At 31.9% G+C, this 27,680-nt stretch overlaps 3 protein-coding genes across 4 annotated transcripts; 2 read left to right on the forward strand and 1 right to left on the reverse strand.

Annotated features, from left to right (window-relative positions):
* Window positions 1-6,277: 6,277 nt before the first annotated feature.
* Window positions 6,278-7,895, forward strand: LOC102627309 (cyclin-dependent kinase inhibitor 1). Of its 2 annotated transcripts, none has more exons than XM_006466562.4 (4): window positions 6,278-6,664; window positions 6,801-6,856; window positions 7,067-7,261; window positions 7,725-7,895. In XM_006466562.4, exons 1-4 carry the CDS (start codon window positions 6,374-6,376, stop codon window positions 7,759-7,761), a joined length of 579 nt encoding a protein of 192 aa, XP_006466625.1. In that variant the 5' UTR covers window positions 6,278-6,373; the 3' UTR covers window positions 7,762-7,895. The 2 variants fall into 2 exon arrangements, with proteins under 2 accessions (XP_006466625.1, XP_006466624.1); XM_006466561.4 differs by having other exon boundaries at window positions 6,283-6,664; window positions 7,514-7,895.
* Window positions 7,896-8,664: 769 nt separating this feature from the next.
* LOC107178613 (uncharacterized) lies at window positions 8,665-9,795 on the forward strand. The gene is made up of 2 exons (XM_015533992.1): window positions 8,665-8,788; window positions 9,554-9,795. The coding sequence occupies exons 1-2, from the start codon at window positions 8,665-8,667 to the stop codon at window positions 9,793-9,795; spliced, it is 366 nt and encodes a 121-aa protein (XP_015389478.1).
* Window positions 9,796-13,155: 3,360 nt separating this feature from the next.
* LOC102626833 (uncharacterized membrane protein At3g27390) lies at window positions 13,156-17,274 on the reverse strand. Its single transcript, XM_006466560.4, has 10 exons — window positions 17,111-17,274; window positions 16,729-16,895; window positions 16,470-16,578; window positions 16,128-16,323; window positions 15,877-16,010; window positions 15,142-15,430; window positions 14,956-15,062; window positions 14,663-14,837; window positions 13,750-14,198; window positions 13,156-13,521 (listed from the first exon to the last, which is right to left on the reverse strand). Exons 2-10 carry the CDS (start codon window positions 16,817-16,819, stop codon window positions 13,368-13,370), a joined length of 1,704 nt encoding a protein of 567 aa, XP_006466623.1. The 5' UTR covers window positions 16,820-16,895; window positions 17,111-17,274; the 3' UTR covers window positions 13,156-13,367.
* Between the last annotated feature and the right edge of the window lie 10,406 nt (window positions 17,275-27,680).

A 27,680-nucleotide genomic window follows, 5' to 3' on the forward strand; every position in this document is an offset into this window, starting at 1 on the left:
AAACAAAAACCCATGTTGGCCAATCGCCATGGGATGCGCTTGTGTGTGTGTGTTGTAATGAAGAGATCCTTCTTTTGAGTCAGTAGAATTCCCAAAGGATAGCGAAAGCTAAGGTCTATTATTTGGAAACAGTTGTCTTTATATTTTTGTTTGCACGCATTATTTTCTGTGGGACTAATTAACGCGAACATGGTTTTTGAATTTCGGAGATAATAAAGTGCTTTCTTACCCGATCGTCAAAACCCCACTTTTGGTGGGCTTTCACTTCTCGTTTTTGGTAAGTGGAAAAACAGATTCTCCATGGCAATCAAGTGGGATGGGAGAAATTTATGCTGCAATCAGCAATCTTCTTATACGCATGTTTAACGGGAGCTGATTGGGTTTGATTTGCTGTCAAGTCCACTAAATTAAAAATCCAGAACCATGGAATATATTTTATGCTGATTTTGTTGAAGAATTAACAGTTTATTTCACCCCTGCAATATAATTGTTTCGATATTCCATACTTAAAACTCCCTTTTAAGTTTTAAACCTCACAAACAAATTGGTATCGGATATTTAATCATTGGAAATGTTACTTTTATTTGTCGAAATCGATCCAGCCAAACCCAACTTCAACATCAAACAATGTGCCGCAAAGTCACCTACCAAATAGGTTACCCCACGGCGATACACAATTTGATCAAATTAAGATTTTGTGGAGCTTTAAAAAGCATGTTAATTAGAATGAAATTAAATAGGGACACTCCTGATCACAGTCTCCCATATGCATGTATGACTTCAAAAAGTAGTAAATAAAAAGACATAAGCCGCAAAAAGTCGCACTTTTTAAAAAGGGGAGGCCAATCGCCACAGGCGGGAGGGTCCAAAAAATGTTTGAGTTAAAGGTAAAAGAGCTTGATCACTCTGACATTGGAAAGAAAAAGAAGTTCTTTTGGAATTGATACAGAGGAGAGGACCATTTAAGCCCTATAAATGTGCAGGAAAGAAAACATGTCTTGGACATGAAAGGAATCATCGCATCTGAAACCTCGCAAGAACTCCAATTCTTTTCATATCAATTTTTTCTTCCATCTTATTATCGTCTACCTTGAGATTCCTCATTTTAATTTATTTCCACTTTTCTTCTTTTTTTTCTTTCCTCTCTTTCTCTCTCATCACTTTCCCAGTTCTTTAAGCAAGTCTTGATTACACATCTTTCTAATGTTTAGCACCATAAAGAGAGAGCAAACCATAAAGTTCCTTGGTATTGTAAACATCGCAAGTAATGTTATGTGATCATTAATAATTTTAATGGCCAGGTGTATCTTGCCTTTTTATTACCCTTTGGAACCACCGCCATTTTAATAGTTTTATTGACCTGATCATCATCAGCTTATAATACCTCGGATTGCAAATGGGTCCGTATATTGGGGATGGCAAAATCCTCCATGGGTTTGAGGCCCCATGAAGCCCCACCCTAAACGAGAAAAATTTTGAATAATTTTTGGAGAATATGGTGGGGAGTGGGAGAAAAATAATCCCCAAATTCTTAATGGGATGGGGTTTGGTTTTACACTCCCCACCCCACCCCCACCCCAATCCCCATTATATATAAATATATTTTTAATTCTTATTTAATAATTTTTATTTTATGAATTATAATGTCAATTAATATTTTTTTAATTTTTATGCAATATAAACAGGATATGAATGAAAGAAAACCCTATAATATTTTTCAACTATAAAACATTGTTATATTTTCTTTTCTCTTTTAAAGTGCTACGTTCTTTAAATATTTTTTTAATTTTAATATCATTTTAAGATATTGTTTCAAACTTTTAGATATTTTTTTAAAAGAATTTAAATACTTTATAATATGGTGATGATTTTATTTTAAGTTTCTAATTTTTAACTTACTGAAATTATGTATTTATACCTAATATAAAATAGATAAATGGGGAATATGGTGGGGATGGGGAAAGCATTCCTCACATGGGGATTCCCCATCCCCACCCCACTAAATTTATTGGGGAATGGGGTGGGGAATGGAGGTAAAAATTTCTAACGGGGTGGGGAATGGGGTAGGCCTCCCCACCCCCACCCCACCCCATTGCCATCCCTACCGTATATGTTCATCTCTAACTCTTTATTGGTTACGTCAATTGGAGTATCATTATTCACGACCATGATTATTTCAATGCAGTGTTTGCAAGGTACCAACACCATAGCCATTATTTATGATTTATGATGCATATTTTAAATTTTTTATTCTAAAAAATTATTTTAAATGACGTAGTATTTATCAATTGGTTGGTAAAAATAATATAATTAATTCATTTAGATTTTATAATAAATTATTAATTAATAAATAAATGACATATTATTTAAGATAAAAAATTTAGAATATCTCTAACTACTCATATTGTATAACATACAATCGGTTACCTTTGGAACATACATAAAATGTAACTAAAATGGAAAGGAGAAAAGTTTACTACAGACTAGGATTGGGAATATTTTGGTAAGGTCACCCTTAATCATTCAATCTACTTTTAGAATTATATATACGTGTAGTTTCAACTTAAAGTAAGCCAAAAGCACTTTCGGATTAAAGTTGAACCTTAGCCATAGCAATTGGCGAGGCCCAGAGGGGAGGACCTAGCTAACACACTATCTTTATATGACTGCCACTAGAATTGTTGTTTTATATTACATTAATATAAGCACAAGGGGACTAAAATTACTTCTCTAGTTTTCTGTGCCCACCCTTACCTAAGATCCATGTGCCCTTGTCCCTTCCCTTTCTAATTTAAATTATACATCACATTCCAAGGGAAAGGAATCTTACTTTATGTTTTTCATCTTTGATTTAAGGGGCCATAACGTTAGGTGACCTGTGACCTTTAATTTAAACCATATATCAAAGATTCATTCATGGGCAATTTCGCGCTGTAGATTATTGTCTTATTGGTAATCACTTTAGAGACCGATTACAGTGATTTATCTTCTTTACAGTTGGGATGTCTCTCTCTCTCTCTCTCTCCTCTCCCATTCTGTCTCATATGATCAAGAACATACCATCATTAATTCCATTTGGATAATTTTGATTTTACTTTCAGGGGAGAACTCAAACTATCATTATTGAGAATGGATTTATTTGAAAAACAGGTCTGTGCTACAACTATGGAAAGATGAGATATAATCATATAAGTTAACAGTTTGAGTTCTCTCCTGTCGTACTTACAAGTCAAGGGACAAAAATTATTCTACATTGCTTTTTTATTATATCCCACCACCAAGGTTTTCAGCTAATTGTGAATTAGAAACTGATATTTTTTATTAAAAAGAAAAAAAGAAGGAACAAGAATAAAGGCAAGAAATATCACTACTTACGCTTGTACCTATTATTTTTGTGAGATTTAGAGAAGAGAAAATTGTTTTCTCGTTTTCTTTACAGGAAACCTGCAGGCCTAGATTTTATATAACCTTATATTTAGTTAAGCCATCAAATCGAATCGGTTAGGGTTTCACCATACATGTAGTCTTGTGAGCAACTATTAAACATAAAGAGTACTCTAGCTAATTAAATTATAGCTACAGTTATGGAGTAATAGTCCAATAAAGCATTGACCAATCGATCGATCAGAACATTATTTATTTTCCAAAACATCCAAAATTCTTCAGTCTATCAAATATGATTTCTTTTATAATCTCAATTTTACCTAAACTTCTACGGTTAGGTAAAATTTGCTGCGTTAAAAAAATTCTTACTGTCTTTCGCAAATATAACACCGACTTGTAGGAAATACTCCAGCTATTGTAATTTGGACATCCCAAAATGTTAAAATGTAATGCGGCAATAGATGACATATATGCAGCCATATATACCATATACTATATAATACCAAGCTAGTGATCCATCCAAATCAAAGTATGAATGTTCTCGGTAAGAATTAAATTCTCAATCTTTTTAGCCTTACATCTTTACTGCAAAATGCAATCATCAAAGAGACCATGGCATGCAATGTAATTGTACTGAGAGATTTTTTGAAGCTTTACGGAAGAAATGCACGGACCCCTGATAAGGTATACAATAATATTCTCCAAAATTGGGGCACCTGAACTGTCAGTCTGATTTTATCAAAAAAAATATGCTAGCAAGAGATTATGATTCTGCCCTATCCAATTCCAGTTTATAAGTAAATAAGGAAAGTTGCTGCATCAGTAATAGTCATGAACCAGCACTGCAATTTCGTATGTAGCTACCAAGAAGATCAAAACAACAGAGTAATAAACAACGTCGTGTATGTCTTATATATAATGCTTGTCTGCAGTTGAGACAAAATCCAGAGAGAAATATAGAAATATGTTTTTTGTTACGTTGCCTGATAAATATTTATTTAAAGGCAGCTGGTGAATTGATTAATGATGAGAGTGAAAATTTTCGTGTATGTGAAAAAAGGTGGTCCATATTTGCCTATAATTTGGACTGTCGGATCAACAAATTGTGCCCTATTGAGGGTACACGTGTGAGATGAACACTCACTGTATTAAGCATGCAAGACATCAACATTGCACCATTCATTTTGATATTACCTAATTGTAATGCATTCATGGTCCGAAATTAAATGGCCACGCTTCCCGCGCGTGTCCCAGTCTCGAACTCCTTCTTGTTTATTATTTTCATTATCTACGCTCTAATTTTTTCATCAGGCTGCCTTAATATCTTAATTTTTGAAGATTATATCTTAATTATCTTGGCGAGTTTTTAAGGAGAGGCCAAATTCTTCAACAACGTTCATCTACTAATATGCTCTTACGCTTCGTCATACGTTTCTTTGTTGTTTTGTGTTTCAGAGAGAATGCCTTATAGCTCAAAGTAAAGTAAAGCGGCCGCCAGCTGACACATTCTCTGTTAAATCAGTCCTAATCCGGACAGCGCATTGTTGTTTGTTTGTTTGCTGTGCGGACCTTGCAAATTGATGTTATTAGGTGCTAGGTTATTGAGTCGTTATTAGGACATTACCGCTCAACCAATATGGATTGGATTATGATTCTCTCCTAATATGGATTGGATTATGATTCTCTCCTGAGCACTCCTGATCTTTTACAGATTTTGTGTCATCTGTCTTTTAGTATTAGTATATGATTAGAATTTAACTATTTTTTTTAATTTATTAACTATCAATCATATTAATAGAATTTATTTAAAATAAGATAGATCATATTAGATTTGCCTATGACACTTTTTGTTTTCCGCACCATGATTTGATGATATTTTTATTAACATTTGAATTTGAAAATAAAAATGACAATCTACAATCCGATCAAACTGTTATTTTTATCATTACATTGCCATGTTTGGGTTAAACTTAATTTCACACTTACAATAAAACCTCTACAAATTAATAATGTCGGACCATACAAAATCTACTAATTTAAAGAAGTATTAATTACTCGACAAAGTAATTAATAATTTATTAATTATAAAGTGTATATACAATTTGATAAACTAGAAATTTATTGTATTTTACCAATCTAATCAATAATGAATTAGTCCACTAAACATGCATTAAATTAACCAAAAATTTTAAGAATTATGGCAATTTGAGAATTCAACCCCTTAAACTTGTAGAAGCAAGAAGCAAAATCAAAGATGAGATCCAACTACATTTAAGTTTCAAGGAAGAACAATTAATTACTTTTATGTTTGTAATTTTAACAAATTATTATTTTTTAATATGAATGTGAGCATAAAGTTATATAAGGGTTTTAAGAAAACAAGTATTATTTTATTAATGTACCGAAATTATTAATTTACCCTATTAACCTAAATTAAGACCCTGATAATTATTATATAATAGAGATTAATAATTTATAAAGGTTATTCCGTAATACTCTTAATTTTTTTATTTACACCTGTTCAAAGGAAAAGGAAAAGGAAAAGGACAAATAAGTAATTCTAAATTAATGCACACCATTTTTGCCTAAGACCAGCTTCCCCACCTAACGGGGACCTGTAATTCTTTCCATTCAATTATGACCGCACGATTATCCGTCCTTTCTATTTAGTGCAACTTTCTTTCACTCAAACAGTACGATTTTCCTATATTACCCTAAAAAAAAATAAAAAAGCAATCACTCCTGTGCAGTTCTCTACAGTTCACAAGTCCCACTCCACTTGTCAGTCCTCCAATGGTATAAAGAACGGCGCCGTCAAATTCCCCGTTACAGATTACCCGTCCTTGTTAACGGAGCCTGGACCACGACGATAGTCCATATAGACGTACAAATTAACAAACCATGACAAAATAGAGAGGATAAAGAGAAACTGCAACATAGAAACGCGGTGAGAAAGTTGAGGGCTCAAGGGCTTACAGAAATTCCAGTGATGGAGGTCGCTCGAGTTGGCGTAAGAACGCGAACGCGAGCACGAGCTGAAGCCCTGGCGGCTGCAACTTCTTCCAAGTTAGCTAAGAGAAGGAAACTAGAGTGTGATGAAGTCAAAAGCTTTGCGTCTTATATTCAGCTCAGGAATCGTACAATTGATACAGGTGAGAAAACGACGACGGAGAATCGGTGTTCAAGTCCTGGCTTAGAATTATCTGATCATGATCGTGTTTCGACTTCATGTTGCTCCAGTCACGGATCCAGTGAGAGAATAGAATTTGTAGATCTGAAGGTGAAATTGAATTCCGTTTGGCACCAGTATGCTTATCTGAATTCTTGGATTTGATTGTTTTGGTGGCGCATTTAATTTGAGGCGAACATGTTGTATTTAAATTTTGAATTTCGTTGAATTTCATCTCTTTTTGCAGGATGAGAGTGCTGATGTGGAAGCTGAAACATCGACGTATTATGGATGCAGAGAAAGGTTTAATTTTTGTTTTAATTTAATATGAGATAAATAATTTTTTTTAAATTTATTTTCAAGATTCTTGTAATCATTTGATCTCACTCACATCTCTTCAAAAATTCGAATTCAAAATGGAGTGATCCATTTATTTATAACAGTCTCTCTCTCTCTCTCTCTCTCTTTCATTTACTTTAATTTGCTCTACTTAATACATCATTTCTACCTCAGGAGAGACGCGACGCTGTCCAGCGAGCTTGAAGCTGAAGCTGGAGAAGAATCAGACAGCCTGGATTCAACTGCGAAGCCATCATCAGAGGCAAACTCTCGCCGTAGATCAACGGTGGAGAACATGCCTGCCAAGTCTGAAATTGAGGACTTCTTCGCTGAAGCTGAGAAAAAGCTCGTAAAACAATTTTCTCAGAAGTAAGTACGCAAAACAATAATGCCTCTTTTGCCATGCACATTGTTAACTAACGCATCAAAGTGAACATAATTTTCACTCGGTCTCTTTGTTTGTTTACCAAGAATTTAACTCTTGCATTTCTATTCTATACAATATCTTGGATTTTTTTTCTTTATTTTTTTTTTTTGGCCAATAAAAATTCGAATTTGCACTCTCTTTGCAACCAAACCTGAAGATGCATGCTAGCAACACTCTTAAAAATTCAATTACAGGTATAACTTCGACTTCGTGAAAGAGGAGCCAATGGAAGGACGTTACAAGTGGGTAGGGTTGAGGCCATGAAGAAGATTACCAATGAAGAAATTAAATTAAAAACAATGGCGATATCTTCTGCAGATATACGTATTGTACTTCTAGGTATCAGTGATTGATGATTTAGTTTCTGTTGTTTAGTGTAAGGTGTGTTTCGTATTTTTTGTACAGCTCGTCAGCCGTACTGGAAAAGAAGCTCCGAGACTGAGAGAGAGATTTCCTCAAGTAACGAAATGGAACTGCAAAAACTGTGAGGAACAAAATGGTTGAATAAACTAAGTGTTATTATTTACTTTAGCTTTAAATTCAGCCTCCATAAAATTCGTGTCTTTTTCTCTGCTACTGCTCTTGTAATTTAGTACGGATTCGCAGTCTGTAGTCCTTCAACATTTTTCTTTCTTTTTCTTTTTCTTTTTCTTTTTTCTTAATAAAAATTAAGTTGAAAAGAAACAAAAGAATTTATATTAGTTTGTTTTTACGATTGATGGATATCATTTATGAGTAAAATGGATAGAGTGAGGGAGGAAGAAGAGTGAAGGGGAGTGGGGTTGGGTGAGGGGCGTGGAGCGTGGGGCTTCGGAGGGGTTGATGGGCAAGGCAAAGCAAATGGTTGGGCGTAGGAGGGGCAGGCGCACGCACATTGCCTTGTAAGTTACGGACACGTGTTCACGTTTGGAAGTCTTGGTCTTTTATCTCCATGTTGGAATTACTTTGTAGTCTGTGTATGCTTCCAAATTCCACCTGTATATTTCTTTAATTAATTGTCAATAATTGTGTCATTTGTATCTTACATCAATCCATGAGTAATACCTAATCACTTAAGTGGTGTTTGATTAAATGCATATCTTGAGTCATTGGTACAACTTTTAAATTAGATGTAAGTTACATATAATATAATTTTTATTATTATTTATTCTTTTCCTGGTAAAAAGAAGTACAGTAAAAAAAAAATGTAATTATCTATTTGAATTTGATGCAAGTCCGATCACGGGAGCGAGGATATATATATACTTGAATGCCATTGCCATTTGCCACGTGAATTTTCGGTACTGTTTATTTGTACAAAAGTAAAATAACAGTGTCAACTCAATTACTGGATCGCTTGATCTTGATGTGCAAACAAACTTCTTTCGGACCTTGCTATGTTACAGCTTGTGCAAGTAACATAGCCAATGGGAATCCTCCACGCGTGTTGGTGCTGATGCAACCCAGGCCAAGGCAGCTGTTCATGCAAGGTGAAAATGCCGAGGCTGTCAGTTGCAGCTTCTGCAACCTAGCCTTGTCCAACTTCATAAGCCCCCAAGCGTAAATAACACAGTTTTCAATGTGTCAAAGCCATTTGATTCTTTTTTCTCTATGTCGGCTCTCGGAGTCTAATTGGAAAGGAACTTATATGAAACTGGATGTAGAATAAGTTTAGAAGGACGTGAGATCGATGAAAAATGACTATGTATATAATTCGGCTGTTTTCTTTTGAGTACATTTGACATGAAAAATCTCTCACTTCTTCTTCTTCTTTTTTTTAATAAAAAAAAGGAAAAATCTATCTCAATGCTAAATCTTCGAACCTTATATGCCCTTATTTATTCAAGAAAATATTATATCTGTCTTTTGTTTTAAATTAGATAGAGAGCTACCATTTGTTATATGCCCCTAATTAAGGTATTTTTTTAAAAAAATTATTTTAAATAAGTTTCTTTCATCCCTTCAAAAGTTTATAAAAAAAAAATTAGTTAAAGAGTCAAATCAAGGGGATCAAGTTTCATTACCAAATTAAGATTATGAAGTTTAGTTAAAGAGTCTCAATTAAACATGAGAAAAATATATTTTTTAGACATCAGATTTCAAAATTCTTACCTTACATATTTGATGTTAAATATTCAGCATAAATTTGTAGTTTAGGTACTTTAAAAAAAAAAAACACAAGTGATCAATTGGTTCAAAGGATAAAAACATTTCTAATGCATTGGTTTTCAATGATGAATTGATTAAATCGGCAGTAACCTTCAATGAGCAATGGGCTGGTGGATTCGGGTATGGACGTGGCACTGTAGTTGAGTTAGGAGCTGGCACTGGATATGGTTATGGGAGTGGATCTAGTGTGTCTGGGGTTGGTTACGGAGCTGGTAGTGGTGGTACTGGTATTGGGTATGGGGCAAGTTCAGGATCAGGTGGGGGTACTCGAGTTGGGCAAGGAAGTGGCAGTGGTTATGCGTCCGGAGGTGGCACTGGCACACAGTAACCTGCCATGCTTGCTTCAAATACGATTAGAAATCTCTATTTTCTTGGTAAAATTACTTTATAACATGTCATATATCTCACTTCATGTCACTATACATTCCTCAAATTTTCATTAGGTAAAATGTTCAAGTTTATTTGTATGACTTAAAGTCAAATCAATTAATTGTAAGATTAGAAATATCACCTTAATGATATTAATATAGTAAAAAAAATTTAACTAGTTATGTATTTTAGTGAATACAATACAATGTACCGTCTTAAATGAGTTCTTCCAATATTTAGAATGTTCCGTCAAAAGGTATACATAGCATTAATTTGTTCTATCTATCAAACGAACAAATGAGAAGTAGAATTGACATTACTTCTTCGAAATCTAGTTCGACTTAACCTCTGATTTCCTAATTAAATACTTAGCAGATTTCGGTTTTATACTTTTTTCATGCATGGAAGAGAATGGGCATACATGCACATACGAACGATTGGTAGTGGAGGTTTATTTTGCGATTAGTAATTGTTGATAACAATTTATATGATACTAAATCTTATCGGTACATTGTTATAAATGCATATGTGGTACAAAAATTGAAAGAGGATAACATTTTGGGTTAATTAGAATTTGAAAAAGAATGTTGGTAGGAATCTGTTGATTAGTGGAGAAGATAAATGATGGGATGAATGATTAACCAAATTTTAATTTACAGAACAATTTACGGCAACTATTGATCATTATCATCTAACACTAGAAGAAAAAACCACGTTATCTTTTTTTTTTAATACAAAAATCACGTTATCTTGTTCTCTCATAGATAATAAAGGTGTTAATGAGATAATATTAAGAAAGCTTGGCAACTTTGACATCAAATAAGAATATTGATTTTAATAACTGCAACGAATCTGCATGCATATTGAACATGTTCAACGAGTCTTGCATAAGCAATTGGAAAAAAAAAAAAAAGAAGGGATTGATGGAAAAAAATAAAAATGACTTGTGTGCGAAGATGGCAAATTGATACCGAAGAAAAACACACACAAGAGTTGGCGATAGAGGCTCTGAGATTGAGATTGGTACTGCTTGTCGAAGAATTTCGTAGATTGTGTTTACGGCGAAAGTAGGAATGATTAGGGTTGATGGTTTAATTTGATGGTATTTGTTTCAGTAGGCAACACTAACAAGAATTAATAAAATTAATGAATTCATGGTAAAACAGTAATAGAGAAATAAAATGTACAATTTAATGTCGTTATATATACAATAATATAAAATTATAATATAATAGAGGTGCCGAAAGCAGCAGAAGAAAGGCTGAGTGTGAGACCGTGAATGGCATCGCACAGCTTGCTCAGGGGCCGCTAATTTCTAACTTTTTCTTCAATCTGCTGCACAATACAGCACGTAAACCCATACGTTGCATATGGCCCAGGTGGGTCCCCTTCCTGCGAAACGTTGATTTCAAGACTACTCTACAAATATCACAAGAAATGCGACGAAAACGTCCTGTTTAGCTTGCAGCAAACAAAACAAGATGGAAAAGTGACAGTACATGGTCATATTAAAGTTGTTCTACCGGTAACAATGAATTATAACTATATACGTAAAATAATAAATAATAAATAATATATTATAATTTTAATCATGTGGTTATGAAATAATATTTTATTATAAAATAATTCTAATATAACCGGACCTAAAAATAAATGACCAAAGTAAAATCATCATATCAGATTTAAATTCAACAACACTAAAAAGCGAAATCAAAAGCACATCTAACATGCTAAAAAATAATCATTTTGTAGAAACCATCACCTAAATCTCAACAACGTTTATGTTGTATTACTAAGAATCAATAATTAAATATATAAAAGTATATATAGATTCATAATGCTTAATTGTTTTTATAGAGTTGTGTGGATTACCTTCTAAATCATAAATTATCCTAGAGAATCTTTTAAGTTTCTCTCTACACTCATTATGATGATCGGATGTCAGAAAAAAATAGAATATTAAATGACTACTTATATAGATAATTTTCTAGTTATCTTTCAATATTTCTATTTTATCATATCGTAAAAATAAATATTATTTTTAAATTTTTATACATTAAAGGTCCACGTAAAATATATTAAAGTTCAGATTATTGAAAATTTTAATATATCACTTTTAATTGTACTTAAAATTATATGATAATATATAATACATAATTATTCACATATAAACCTAATATTGAATTAAGATCCAACAAACACCCTCCAGGAGGTTAAATAATGGACTTACATTTCGGTTCATGAACTAATTTTTTGAGAATTTGGGAAAACTAGCATCACTTGCACCTTCAAAATCCTTTTAAAATCCCTCTTGTGGCTTTACAATTTTAACCTTCAATAAAATATTAAAAAACCCAATCTCTCTTGCCCAACTCAAACTTGCAGATTTTTCTCTTTAAGCCCTTTGTCGTTACCATTGCTTCTTGTCTACATTTTTGCTGCAAACTTTACAATGAATTCTTTACTCGAAATCCTAAATTAAGATTCATGTATACAAATAACTTTAGAAGAAATAAATCATTTAAGTTTTAATTTTATCATGAATTTAATAAGAAAGTTTTCTACCGGATCTACACACTTGACTAGCGAGTTTTATAACTGCTATGTTGTTTTTTTAGGCTTAAACTCTATTCAAATCATGAGGTGATCAGTTTAGCAACTATCAACTGAAAGGAAATTTTTTTTTAATCATTTTTAAAGAAACGTAATAATTTGTTGGGTTTTGAAGTTTGTTTGTGGCTGCAATTCTAATTTGACCTTTAGTTTTACAGTTGCCAAAATCATGGTAGTTTCTTTTAAGAAGTTTGTTTACTCCCCATGGGAGGGTCTACGGCTCCTATCCTTTGATCGAAGATATGTAAAATAACGAATCAAACTGGATAATTTTGAAGTCGTGCATCTTTCCATAAAGTTGTAGTTCCCTTTTGACAAGAAATAGGTAAGGTCTTTCACGGACTTGGCGTGTGGGTGTTATGAGTGTTCAGAGTTCTCTTGATTGAGGGGTGCCAATAGTCCCACTCTTACTGCAGGTCAACCTCGGCCCAATATCGGCTCAGTGAACTCGGTTCAGACCTCGGCAGGAAAGAGGCTGTATTGCTGACTGCCCCGTGAACCAAAAAGATTAAGAACCCCATTACGCCGCGACCCCTATGGCCTATGGGGCATCACTTTATGAGTAGCTTGTACATTAAAATATTTTTGGGCGGTGAACAATCAATGGATTATCCAGATTCCAGAGGCAACCGCCAGAGTCTTAAATCCTTAAAACAAAGTCCGGCACCGCACAGTGGATGCTGTGAATGGTAGAATTTCGAAGGAATAATGTTTAACGGTTTCTAGCAGTTGAGTCCCAACTAACATTATTAATTTTTAACGACATCAATGTTCTTGCGATTAACATTTTATACTTCAATAACAGAGGGATATGCCGACAAGGTAACCTCTAATTCCGTTGGGCTCGGTGGAATCCCGATACATAAGCTTACATGTAATTCACAAACTACAAGCATTTACACCTGCTAGAAAAATATCCTAGACATTTTCAATAGAGAAAACTGATCTGATGGAATCTGATCTAGACGTTTCTGGTCTGCTCTCCGAGTACGAGACCAGTGCCTTCACAACTTGGCGAAATCTCCTTCTGTAAGTGGGAAACTTCGATACGCTGCGTATCAGTCCTATCATCCTGTTGATGAAGTAATTATCAGATTGCATTAACCGAAAAAAAGAAAAACCACTCAGGCCCTGTATGTCACTTGTGAAAAGCATTGGCATAATGCTCACTTTAGTTAAAAGACGTACTCTTCGAAGGACTAATGTTAAAGTTCATATGACAGCTCATAAAATTTATATACGAGTACACAAAGTTTTGCCTCTTTCAATTACTTCAATGAGATGCAGATAAAGTTCATACCTTCTACTGATGCCCTGTATTTGAGCAGCTCTGAGTGCATCTTCAGGCAGTAAACCGCCGTTGTCCCAAGCCTCCATTCGTTCTGTAGTGCTTCCAAAAAGGACTACTTTTTCCAGGTACCTCACTTCAGGCTCGGTCAATTTTAAGACTGAAATTTGTTCCTTTAGGACCATTATTGGGTTAAAGAACCAGTCCAACAATTTATTATTTGGTCTATTCAGATGGGTTATTTCAACACTATCAGGTAGCAATAAACCACCCGAACCAGCTTTGATGGAGTAAAGGAGAGTCTGCAAGAATGAATAACAAGGCAGACCAAAACCTACTATGGCTTCTTCATTCACACACTTTGCTTTCAACCAATCTTTGAGGTCAGTTGGTGTTATTACATCAGCGTCTAGTAATTCTCTTCCCCTCGTTTCACAGGACCTCATCATATTTACCCATATCTGTTTCATGCACCTTAATTGGTCAGTAAGCAATCGTTGTATAACCTACTCAAATCATACAAATGAACAGATTTTATAACTATAAATATCAATAATCGATGACATCAACTCAACTTCTGCTAAGACTTTTAGACCGCAGCAACTGTTTTTCAAATTATCAAATGATGCTTAAGACTGCAGATATGATATCTACAAGTTTAAAACTCCCAAAGGTGGCGTATTTAGTCAAAACGTTTTGCCAGTATAATTATCTTTCAGGCAAATAACAACGTTTGAACACTAATACTATTTTATTTGATTTTTAAATTTGAATTTCCAAATAAGATTTTGTTATTACAGAATTTAAGGTAAAAAAATCATTTAAAACATTAAAAACAAGGTATTCCAACTGACTCTCATTAGTTCTGTATATTGGACTATTATGACAACTCACTTAGAGATGTCCATTTGGTTCACAGACATACCTGCACCATTTTCACTTCTTGTATAGCCTCCCTAACTGATCTGGAATGCGCTAAGCTTGGCATCAGCATTGCAGGTGCGTCTGCAGAAGCAGAAGTAAATTTGCCTCCAGCCACCTGATTTCCCCCAACAGGCAATTCAGATGAGCTATGGACCTTTTTCTGTCTATATCGGGGCCTGGCTGTGAGAAATGTATTTTGAAGAGTTAAAATGAAATTAAAGAACCAAGATCTCCAGCAGTTTAGTTGAAAGAATATTATCCACGTATCCAGGAATAATTAGAGAAGATAATTACTTTGGAAGGATAGTTCCCTCCCTGAGGTAGAGCCAATCATTTGTATACTCGTCAAATTCTGCAACCATTGCAATTACATACGCAACACCTCTCCGGAAAGATCTTTCCTGCATCCATAGGAAAGCTAAAGTCTGAGTTCAGTTGTAATAAATACCAAACCTACAATGTACTTCGAATATGACAAACCTGGTATACTACAACTGATCCATACAGTCCAATGAAGATACTCGAGAAAATAGCAATCACAATACTCCCAATAACAACAATTGGCCACAAAAGGATAGTCAAACCAGCAATTGGTATGCAGGCTGTTTCGAGAAATGGTCCCTCACGGCTTATGAGATCATGCAGCAGCCGAAACCAGCCCTTAAACAACATATATGGACTCTTGATCACAGCAATTACAGTGTATAAAGGAATGTCCACAACTAGCCCCAGCAGCCCAGCAATGATACATCCAGGCACATGAAACAACCTACAACAGGCAAATGGTCACTATAACAAATGACTGCTAAATTTGAAGACCAAACATTTGCTTTCATCGCTTTGATACAATCAACTTAACCCTTATTCTCCATTTTGTTGTCTAGGAAAATTCAATGGCCAAATAGATGCATGAATCAAGTAAAGTTCATTCTTAGAGCTAAAAATTATATTGTATTTGCGGTAAAGGTTAAGCTCATCCCTAGGCTCTAGAGAGTTAAAGAAATAAAAATTAGATTTAAAATGCTTAAATAAAATAAAAGCTTCTTAATCCCTGCTCAGAGCACCAAAACAGCTAGAAACTCTTAAATCAAGAATTTATATAATTTGTTTTCCAACGTGCCTATGCTCCCAGTGAAACATTATAAACCTCACTAGTTGCCAAAAATTACAGAGCAACACAATCATAGTTGATACAAACAATAACAAGACCAATACCTCAAAGGTTGAAGCTCATTTGAATGAGGCGATTCACGTATCTCCTTCAAGAAGATCGGATATGAATGATAACATAAGTCTGCAAAATCTCTGACCATAGTACAACTTCCTTTAATAGTTCCCCATGTTCCATCCTGATTGTTGATTAAAGCAAATAGAAACAAGTAGTTAAAATTAACAATCTTTAACGAGCCAAACTAGAAATAAAATTCAAACAGGGAAACTAGTTCTTCAAAAGTTCGAAAGTATACCACTACACAGTGGAAGAGTTTCTTGCATTCATTGTCATTTCTAAAGGCCTCAAAAGCTGAAACCCAGGGAGTGAAAAAACCATAGCCGACTCCCACAAGAACGCTCCCAGCAATGCTTAGACCCAACCATAAGCCAAACAAAGCAGGCAAAGGAAAAAAGATGGCAACTTTAAGAGGTATATCCAATCTATTAGTCCTGCAGTTACCAATCCAATATCTTAGACAACAATATATAAAAGCTCCTGATAGAAAAGTATGATTTTGACAAAATTCAGTTGCACATCGAGAATTATAATAAATAAAAAGGAGCAAAAATAGTACTAAAGATTTCATTCTTTTTACTTTACAAGGGTGTAGACTGTCCAGGCAACATGAGCAGGGAACAAGCCAATAATCACTCCAACATTCCCTATTATCAATATCAAACCAGCTACAGGACACACAAGTAAACCTGCAGCATTAATGAAAAAAAAAAAAAAACCATCTTTCAAATCCCCATGTAAAAGCTCAACGAACATAACAAAATAAAAAGTCAAACAAGAAAAAAAGAATAGAAAGGCAGATATTAAACATTTGTAGAAAGTGAATAGGAGAAGAAAACCTTTAAGAGCCCCGAGAAAGAAAGCCAAGCAGAAGGCAAAACCCACATAGATGATCTTCAGCCAACCTTGCAGATTGCTTAACATGTCCATAACAACCAAGATATCATAGAAATTCAGCAGCACCACAAGAGAACAGGTTATAACCTGAAATCAATTCTTCTAAAACCTATTTAAAATATTATGCACGTTAAAATAAAATAAAAATTTTATACCTAAAACTATAAGCCACCCTTTAAAAAAACAAATAAATAAATAAGAAGCCAACAATAATATATTGCAAGAAAGAAGGGAAGAGACTATGGACAGAGAGAGAGAGAGAGAGAGAGAGTTGCAGTTCAAGAAGAAGATGACAAAGAGAGAGAACAAGCCTCGGAACCCAACCCCAAAACAGAGTTAATCAATTCAACAGTGTCCAGGATGCTAGGACTTAGGATCCCAGAAGAAATATTCAAACACAGCTCCTATATAGGGGCAGCAGCATCCCTTACTGCAATGCAGCTTTTCTTTTTTATTTATTTATATTATTATTATTATTTGTAAGGGTCTTCTAAGTTACATTAATAAATTATAAATGTATGTAACTCAAGAAAAGCCCTGTTTTTAAAGCTTGATGGAGTAAAGCTGTTAATGATACGATGACATGAAGTGGGTCACGACTTTTGTTTGCGTGCCATATCAATATGATTATTCAGTCCAGCGGGTGATATCAAAGGATGTGATTAGTTGTTACTGTACAATGGATTACAGAGTAATAAAACGTGTTAGATTACAAAGTCGTATTAATTAAATATTAATAATATGGTTTTTGGCGCAGGCGTGCCTGCGTGGTGCGCGAGCGTTAACCGTAAAGAGTCGTAATTGGGCTGCTGGGCATGTGAGAGGGTGTTACCAACTCCGTGGTCAAACACTACTACTAATAATATCATGCATAATTTTAATATTATCTTCTTCTCTCTTTTTATTCTTTTCGGCAAAAAAGTTTTAATATTATTACATTTGGACATCTAGAAGTTTTGACTTCCGAATTAGGCGCCGAGGATTTTTTTTATTATTTTTTTATTTATTTTATTGAGTGTTTATGCTTTCATATAAAGTCTCACTACTCCTCTACGTGACTATTGTGTTTAGTTAATCTTTGTAAGAAGGCGGTTATTGTGGTTGTTGTTATTTTACAATTGATTATTCACTAGAAATATAAATTGCTTAATAAAAGAAAGCACAACCTCGCATTAGAATGCAATATTTGTAAGATGTGTTTGGCAGTCTGTATTACACTATATTTGGTTGTAATTTTTTGTTGTATTGCACTACATTAAAAAAAGTGACTAATATAATAAAAGATGTGAAAAATAAATCCATAGGAGGTTAGGTTCAGGCTATATTGCATTAAAGTAATGTTCGTATTTTAAATATAATCATTTAATTTTTATTATATAATCAATTTTAAATTTATTAGATATTTGTTTTATATTTATATTTAATTAAAAATTTAATTGAATTAATGATATAAAATAGTAATAAACCTACATATGTATGATAATGATTATTTTACTTTCATTACATAAAAAAAATATTTTAATTATTTTACTTTAAAAAAATTTTAAAAAGTATTTTAATTTTATTTAATTATATAATGAATAAAAACAAATTTATATTTCAATATTATATTGTATAATATAGTTATATAGAATAATATAATATTAAATTATACTTAGACTATATTATAATAACTAATATATGGGAATAAATAATATTTTAATATAATAGTATTAATAATATAATGTAACCTTGCAATATTTTATTATGCAATAATGTTATATTATTGAATAATTTTTATATCATAAAAATTATTTAATAATTAATTCAAAAATTAATAATAAAAGCCTAAAATAATAATACACCTAAATAATATTAGTTTAATTTTAACATTAAAATAATAAAGTCCATATTACACCAAATAATATTGCATTACAATTTAATACAATATCTCGTAATACAATACGATTAATATAGTGTAATGTAATACAATATACTAAATGCATCCGTAAAAACACTTATTATTATTTTTTTGTTATTGGTATAATATATTTCCTTGTTTTAGGGTATATGTGTTGATTTTACATGTGATACGCGCTATTTAAAAAAATGTAACAACGAAGTTGTTCTCTACTATATATATATATATATATACATAGCAAATAATTGAGAAATCTACGCAAATTACTATGTAATTGAATATATGATGTATACATCAAATGTAAACTCCCACCCTCAAAACTAAAAGTCGAAAACGTCATGAATTTCGGGAATAACAATGATCGATCGTTTGGGGGCACTGCGTTTGGCAACATAAAAAATTAATAATAACGTATAGATAATGACGGGACGGGAGGCGCACACGACAAAGTCACAATGTTGCTACTGTGGTCCTTCGCTGCAGAGAATCAGAATGGATGATCGCACTTATCTGGAGAGAATTTTTGGCGGGGATTCTTTTTAGTTTCTTCTGAGAATGATGTGAAAGAAACCGAATAATGTGGAGGCAATGGATGAGTTGTCAAATTGGACATCTGAATATATAATGTAGAGCCCCGTCTGCTCAAAAACTTTTGAATTTAAAAAAAATTATCATTATATATATATATGTATAATGAAAAATCTAACCACTTTAGCCGTCGTCTCTTTTTTCCACTTTCGCTCTTTTTGTTCGGTGACGCAAAACGTTTCTTATACGTGGAACAAATGAAAAGGTAACTTGACTTTTCACTTAAAATATAATTCTATTAAGGTTGTGGTTATATTAGAGTTGATTTATGGTGGAATATGAATTTTAGCTACATACGTAAAATGATAAATAATAAAAAAATTTTAAAAAAATAATAATCGTTCACTCATTTTTTTAAATTTTTTAAAAATACACAATTCTTTCTTTTTTTTTGTTAGAATCCACCTAAAATTACATTTTGTTTTATTTTTTTACTTTTGTTTGCAATCCGTTAAGAAAACTAACGGAAACTTTAAAAAATGATCATTTTACCCCCAAAATAAAAATTATAATTTCATATTAAAATTTACCAAAAATAATCAAATTAAATCTAATTATTTTCCCATGGTCAATAAAGAAATTAATTCCACAACCATCAAATGTATATTTTTTTAAAAATATGTCTGTAATTAGAATGTTAAATTATAACAGTAGTTTAAAAATAGTCCAATCTCGCAAACCATCAATTGAATTTAAAATAAATAGAATTTTATTATTCATTGAGTTATAATCTCTAGTAGTTAAGATTTTTTTATACTTTATTAACGTACCAATAATGATATTTATTATTAAATCTTATTATTTTTGACATTTTTAGGGTGAAATTGTAATTTTTATTTTGTGGGTAAAATGGTTATTTTTTTAAATTTCTGTTAATTTTTTTAACGGATTCTAAACGAAAGTAGAAAAGTGAAATAAAATATAACTTTAGGTGGATTTCAATAAAAAAAAATTATATATTTAAAAAAAAAATGATAGATGGTAGATATTTTTTCAAAAATTTATTATAATTTGAATGTAGATACGAAAGAGTACTGAGTTGTCAAATTGAACATCTGAATATATAATGTAGCCTTGTCAGCTCAAAAACTTTTGAATTTAAAAAAATAATAATTATATAAAATCTACCTACTTTAGCTGTCATCTCTTTTTTCTATTTTTTTTTCTCTTTTTGCTTGGGTGACGCAAAACATTTTTTATTTATGGAACAAATGAAAAGGTAGCTTTACTTTTCAATTAAAATACAATTCTATTAAGGATATGTTTGCGTTATAGTTTATTTTCGGTAGAGTACAAATTTTAACCACACACATAAAATAATAAATAATAAATAATTTATTATAATTTTTATTTTATGGTTACGAAAGAGTATTACATCTTCGAGCGGTTCCAACATAATCGAACCCTTCTATTAAACTTAACGAATTTCAAATGGAAGTGAAAAAGTAAAATAAAATATAATTTTAAGTGGATTCCAATTTAAAAAAAAAAAGTAATTATGTATTTTTAAAAAATTAAAAAAAAATAAATAAATGGTAGATATTTTTCTAAAAAATTATTATAATTTTAACCGAGTAGATTGAGTTGTCAAATTGAACATTGGAATATATAATGTAGCCTTGTCAGCTCAAAAGCTTTTGAATTTAAAAAAATAATAATTATATAAAATCTACCTACTTTAGCTGTCATCTTTTTTTCGTACTTTTGCTCTTTTTGCTTCGGTGACGCAAAACATTTTTTATTTGTGGAACAAATGAAAAGGTAGCTTTACTTTTTAATTAAAATACAATTCTATTAAGGCTATGGCTGCGGTAGACTTTATCTTATCTCCGGTGTAGTACGAATTTTAACCATACACATAAAGTAATAAATAATAAAAAATTTATTATAATTTTTATCTTATGGTTACAAAGGAGTGTTCTATCTTTGAGCGATTCCAACATAACCTAACTCTTCTATTAAACTTGTCGGACCCAATTATAAAGTGTAAATCCACTTTAGTTTTACAATGGTGAGAATACAGTTTTTCTATTAGAATTTTGTATTTCTGGTATTGATACCCAATTTCAAAACTCACAAATGATAAAATGATATGACTGTGACAACAACAATCCTTTACAATATGTCACGATGCTGTGTTTGGTACAAGGTATTGTATTATATTGTATATTATTATTTAATGTAGATCTATTATATTATGTTATAATGTTATATTGTATTAATATTGTATTATAATAATATTTTACAATATTTTGGTATTCCGCTGTATGAAATATCTATATCTTATTTAAGTATTTATTGTTAGTTATATTGACTTATTAAATAATAATCAATTTCATATATTAATTATTATAAATATTATTAAATAATACATTATTTAGTTATATTTAATATAATAAAAATTAAAATATAATATAACATTATTAAATAATAAATAATAAATTTATTAAATTACATAAATAATTAAAATGTAAAAATCGAAGAAGATAAAAATTAATAGTGTATATAATATTATATTAAATTAAAAAGTTATATTTGTATATTATTATTAATATAAAGTTTCAAAAGTATAAAAAAATTGTATAGTTAAAAATCTCAATTCCTAGGCGGGTGATGGGTTTCGATAATGTAGCAAATGCAGTTTTAAGTCTTGACTCAGCAAGGTGTATTATGTGCGACATTTGAATTGCCAAACATGAGATTCGTTTCAATTAATACAGGGCCCACCAATTATCCTATGGAATGTGGCATGCCAAACATGGAAATTTCAGATTATTCTCTACTGTCTTTAAATTTTTCTTTTTTTTTAACCTTAATTTATTCCACACTTTTGTTAAAAAGATTTAAAAAAAATCATCAACTCCCCCTAATTTTTTCCTTAACTTTTGAATAAAAAAAGATAACTTAAAGTTTTTAAAAATAATAAACATAATTTTAAAATAGTTAATTCACATAAGAGTAATTTGAAATTTACTCATTAAATAATAATAATAATCCATCTTAATACGCACAAATATTCAATGTTTGTAAAATATTTGATGTGACCTAACTGCGTTGGTTGTGGAAACACTGGTTTGAGTATTAATCCATGCCCACAAACATGAGTAGGTTATCCTCCAAAGCATGTTTTATTTGAGAATTTGTTCAATTAGATTCAAATGAAAGATAAGCCACTCAGCCTTTAGCTGGGTGGTCAGTGGAGGGTAGCAGTTCGAACCCTTATAAATGTATTATGAGAAAATTTCTTTAATTATAACGTATAATTAAGTGGAGGCAGCCTTCTAGTTTACCAAGTGTGAGTGGAGTAGCTTATGCAAAAGCTAAAACAATATATTTGGGAATGAGAGTAGCTGAAGCAGCAGCAAGCGAGCTAGTAATAATCAAGAGTGATTGTTCAAAGGTGGTCAATCAAAATTTGGGAAAGATAAAAAGTAATTTGGAGCTCTTATGGATTATCTCGAAAATTCAAAAACAAATGCAGAGAATTAAAGATATTAAGATGCAGCTCATTTTCTGGACATGTAATGGAGTAGCGCATGACTTGGCCAAAATGGCTTTAAAAGTTAATGAATATGTCCAGCGGGTGGGCGCATGCCCGCCTCAAATGTTGTACCTTTTTTTCTTTAATTTAATGAAAATATGCTTTCTTTAAAAAAAAAAAAAGTACGAGTGAAATATCTTTCAAGTATCAGTTATAATCTCATGTAATATGAGCAATATTCTCGTATAGTCAACAACAACAAAAAAGATTCAAATGAAAGATTGCAGGGTACAGTGGCTTAAAAGCTTCTTCTTTTTAATTTCCCTAATCATTTGAGTTTGATTCTTGGAGTTTGAATCCAAAAAAGGCAGGGTTAATTAATCAATTTATGTCTTACATAAAATAGAAAGGGAAAATTGTCAGTTTCCCCTATTAAAGTCAAAATACATGATTTACTTCTTACTATTTTTACACTTGTTAATAACCTCCCTCATAGTATAATTTTATAATATTATCTTTTTCTTTAAATACATTTTTATTTATATTTATTATAAATTAATAATTAATAAAAAATATTTTTCTTATATATTTTGTTATTGTTTTAACTATAAAGAATAAGTATATATTAATTTCGTAAAGTGGAAATTGACAATCTCCCAAATGAAAAAAATTAGAAATAAAAAATGTTGCCAATTTGCATTCACTTTTTTGAATGAACCATAGTTAGTTTGAACTTTGGGCTGCAATAAATAAATATTCAATTAAATCTTCTTGGGCTCGAAGGTCCATAGATTTTTTGGACCAACGAATCAACCACAATATTTGCTCCTCACGAGCGATCCATTAGCCCAACTTAATGGGACTTTTTTTTACCTCCGCACAATTTTAGTTCAAGGGGACATTTTTTTATTTTGTTTTTTGTTTTTTATAATATCCGATATTTTCTTGACAAAAACAATTTTACGATATAATTGGTTTTTGGTTAAAAAAATAAAATAATAATAAGTTATTTTGTATTTTTTAAGGTAGAGAAGTGGATAAATCCCTTATTATTATTTTTATTCTCATTTTTAAAATTCAAACTCAAGTGACTGAGTAAATAAAATTGCTTGAAATTACTCAACCATGCCCTTAAGAAAACTTAGTTATTTTATAATGGGAATGAGAATGTGATGAAATATGAAATGAAAAAGTAACAAAATTATTGAAAATTACATGATCTCATGTTTTTCTCTAGTCCAAATATACTTTTAATTGAGTTCTTCAAGATTTTAGCTAGGACACAACATTAAATCCATTAAAATTTAAAAGAATTTTAGGTAGAAGGGCAAGTATAAATGATTAATTTTTTAAAGCTAAATTATGGTAGAAATTGAAATCCAATGTAATGTTATGTGAGCAAAATTGACAAGAAGTAAATATTTTTAATCTATACCATAATTAATTGATATGAGTCAAAGTGAGAAGTAATCTATATTGAGGCACAACATATTTCATTACGGTGAAGTGAACAAAATTACAAGTCTCACACTCGCAATTCCTAACACATGCTAACTTACGATCACGATAATTTCGTAATTTCTTAAAAGCCTTTATATTTGAAGGTTTCTCTGCTATGAAGTTTAAGACCATAAACTCATCATCCACAAAAAAATCTTATCAAAGCAAGCTCTTCACCAATGTAATCACGATCTTCACAACTTTCATACATATTATGATATATGTCAATGTTAGCGTGATAAATTACAATAATTGTGATAAATAATAATGCTAAAAATACGGGTTTGAGTTAAGCTACCTAGTGGTCTTCAAATGATATAATATTCAGTATAATCATAGGTTTACTTAAAGATAAAAATAACAAAAAAAAATTAAATGAATCACAACAAGAATGTCTCTTTCACATGTGATTGATATTTTTGCACAAAAGCTCAAATTAATTATTTCCCAATTAGCTTAAATATATAACCCCATTAGCCCTCTTCTATATTTATGGTTAGTTAGGTTTCTAGCTTAGAGGACTGCGTTACAGCAATAACAGTGTAGATGATTGATATATCAGAGAGCTGCAGATAGCTAGCTGCAAATGCATTGACCGTAGAAGTCGATATATCAGAGCATATGGGACTATGATCAATGTACTGCGGCCTTCATTTTGATGAACAAATTGATAATTGTCATCACCTTGAACTTCGTACTAACAATTGTTCGGAAATTAACAAACAAAGAACCTAAATATTATTATACCATTACAGCATAATTAAAATCAAAGTACAAGATATCTCAAGTACTATTAGCATTTTCAGTTAAAAAGAAAAAGAAAAAGAAATCTCTCAATCGGAGAGTAAGCAGACTGACGACATATTCTAGCAGCGAAAATTTTAATATATTGAACTGATGAGTTATACGTTATCCCAAAATTATCAAGCAACTAGCAATTTTGGGCCTCTGCGTCCTTGTAGCCCAACAAAGGAAATAAGTTCAAATAAAAGTTCTTCCGACAGCCGAACATCGAGGAAAGATAAGAGACGAAAACTCATTTTCCTTTCATAATAGTTTCCAACAAAAGAAACAGAAAATTATTAATTCTAACACTGATTCAACGAAAATTATTGATTAAAAAAATGTTGGGGAAAAATTAGGTTTTTAAATTTTTATTAAACCTTTTGAAGATCGCTCTCATATAATATATAAGAATACGTAATCCAGAAATCGTACCTTGAAAATCCGATTTGGCTTTTTCCGTTGAAATGATTTAGGCTCCTAGATCACGATCCGCCATCACTACTCCTGTTAGATCACGATCCGTCAGCACCACGCTTGCTAGATCACGAACTGTCACCAATGATCTTCCAGGTTATGACTCAGGTTCGATCTGCACTTGACGTGTGGGCGCCTTTATCACTACCAAAGCAACTAGCACGAGAAAATTTTTCTCTCAACAATGGAGAGAAAAATCTTATTCTCTGATCTGTATAAAGTGGCTTCTATCTTTTCTTTAAGGAAAAATAAGCCTTATATATTTCCCTTTAGTGAAAACCCTAGGCTCCAAATAATGCCCTAAATAAAACTCACGTTTATTTACTTTTTCAATAGGGGACCTACCTTGTAAAATAACATAAGGCCCCTTATACAAAAGCTAATTAAATGGAGCCTCCCACTAAATGATATATTTAGGTTTTTGACCCAAATCGCTAGTTATCTTACTTATTAGTCCAGTAGTGGTGCAGTCAATTAAATGAGCTAACCCGGGGATCATTTGGGAACATACAATAGTGGCTACAATAATTAGGCTTGTAATTAAACTATCCCAATTATTTAATTCCAAATCTACTCCACTAAAAGATTGGAACTGACTTTCATAATTGTATGCTCGAATAATAATTCGTCCCAAGCCACATTGATTTCTTTACTGCACAATCCTTTGTACCACATCGTTAATTAAATTGATATCTCAACTGTCCAATCAATTTAATAACATCTTATTCCTTGATCTTTACTAGTTTTCTCTAATGATCATTTTCAACATACTAAATATGTTGACACACTCTGGCCAGGGAATTCTATGATCAAGTGCTGAAAACCCATTAAGAGATGTGTTGTACAAATTCTATATTGTTAATCCATAACTTCAATACTCATAATTGCTCCCACCAAGATACCGGATAATCTTGACCACAAGGATGTGTCGTGCCCATTGGTAACTCAAATGGAATAACAATTACAATCATGAAATCATAATTAACTCAAGATTAAGATTACAGTAAAATCAACGCCTATGAGATTTAATAAGTCTGACAGTTATTACAAAGTTAATTAAATCTCATATGTGATCCTGTTCAATGTAGTCGTACTACATCAATAAATTCATACATGATTAAGACAAATCATTCAATGAATTTATTACAGTCTATACCTAAATAAAGTGCCCAACTTTATTTATCAACTGCGAACTAAATTTATTTAATCATAAGATAACTTGTATTTATGTCTTCTGTGAATCCACATGGTGATCACATAAATACATATAATATGATTAAATGGACTTTAATACAAGTATTAATGCAATTAAGATATTTGAATAAAATATCTCATTTATTTTATTAATCAGAAAAATAGTTTATTACAATTAAATAAACACATATGCTTTTAAAGAGCATATTTTCCCAACAATCTCCCACTAGCTCTCAAAGCATATCTGGCATATTGCACATGCTCTAGGGCTCTAAGTGCAGGTTATAAAGGTTTCCCACTAATGGCCATTCTAATAAGATCTGCCATTTAGCATCTAATGCCATTTGGGGTACTGTCATATAACCTTTCTACACTATTCCCTTATAAGATGATACTTCCTTTCAATATGTTTTGTTTCTTGTGGTTCCTTGGTTCCTTAGATTGAGCTACAACACCACCATTATCACATAAATAGTTTAAGGGGTGCAGTTACAACAGGTACCACCTCAAGATTTCGTAGGAACTTGCAGAGCCATATAGCTTCTTTTGCAGCTTCAAATGTAGCCACATATTCAGCTTTAGTTGTTGAGTCTGTGATACAAGATTGTTTCACACTCATCCAACTAATAGCTCCACTTCCCAATGTAAACACATAGCCGGAAGTTGATTTTCTGGAATCCTTATCTGACATAAAGTCAGAATCAGTATAACCCACTGGAATGAGTTCATCACCAGAATACATAAGCATATAATTTTTAGTTCTTTTCAGATACTTTATAATATGCTTGACTGCAGTCCAGTATTGAGGTCCAGGATTAAATTGATATCTGCTAACCATCCCTACCGCAAAACAGATGTCTGGCCTAGTGCAAAGCATGGCATACACGAGACTTCCCACAGCGTCTGCATAGGGAACTCGTCTCATTCTCCCTATCTCTTCAGATGTTTTAGGTGATTGATCCTTAGAGAAT

Source organism: Citrus sinensis, chromosome 7 (genome assembly GCF_022201045.2).
Source record: "Citrus sinensis cultivar Valencia sweet orange chromosome 7, DVS_A1.0, whole genome shotgun sequence".
Classification (NCBI taxonomy): Eukaryota; Viridiplantae; Streptophyta; class Magnoliopsida; order Sapindales; family Rutaceae; genus Citrus; species Citrus sinensis.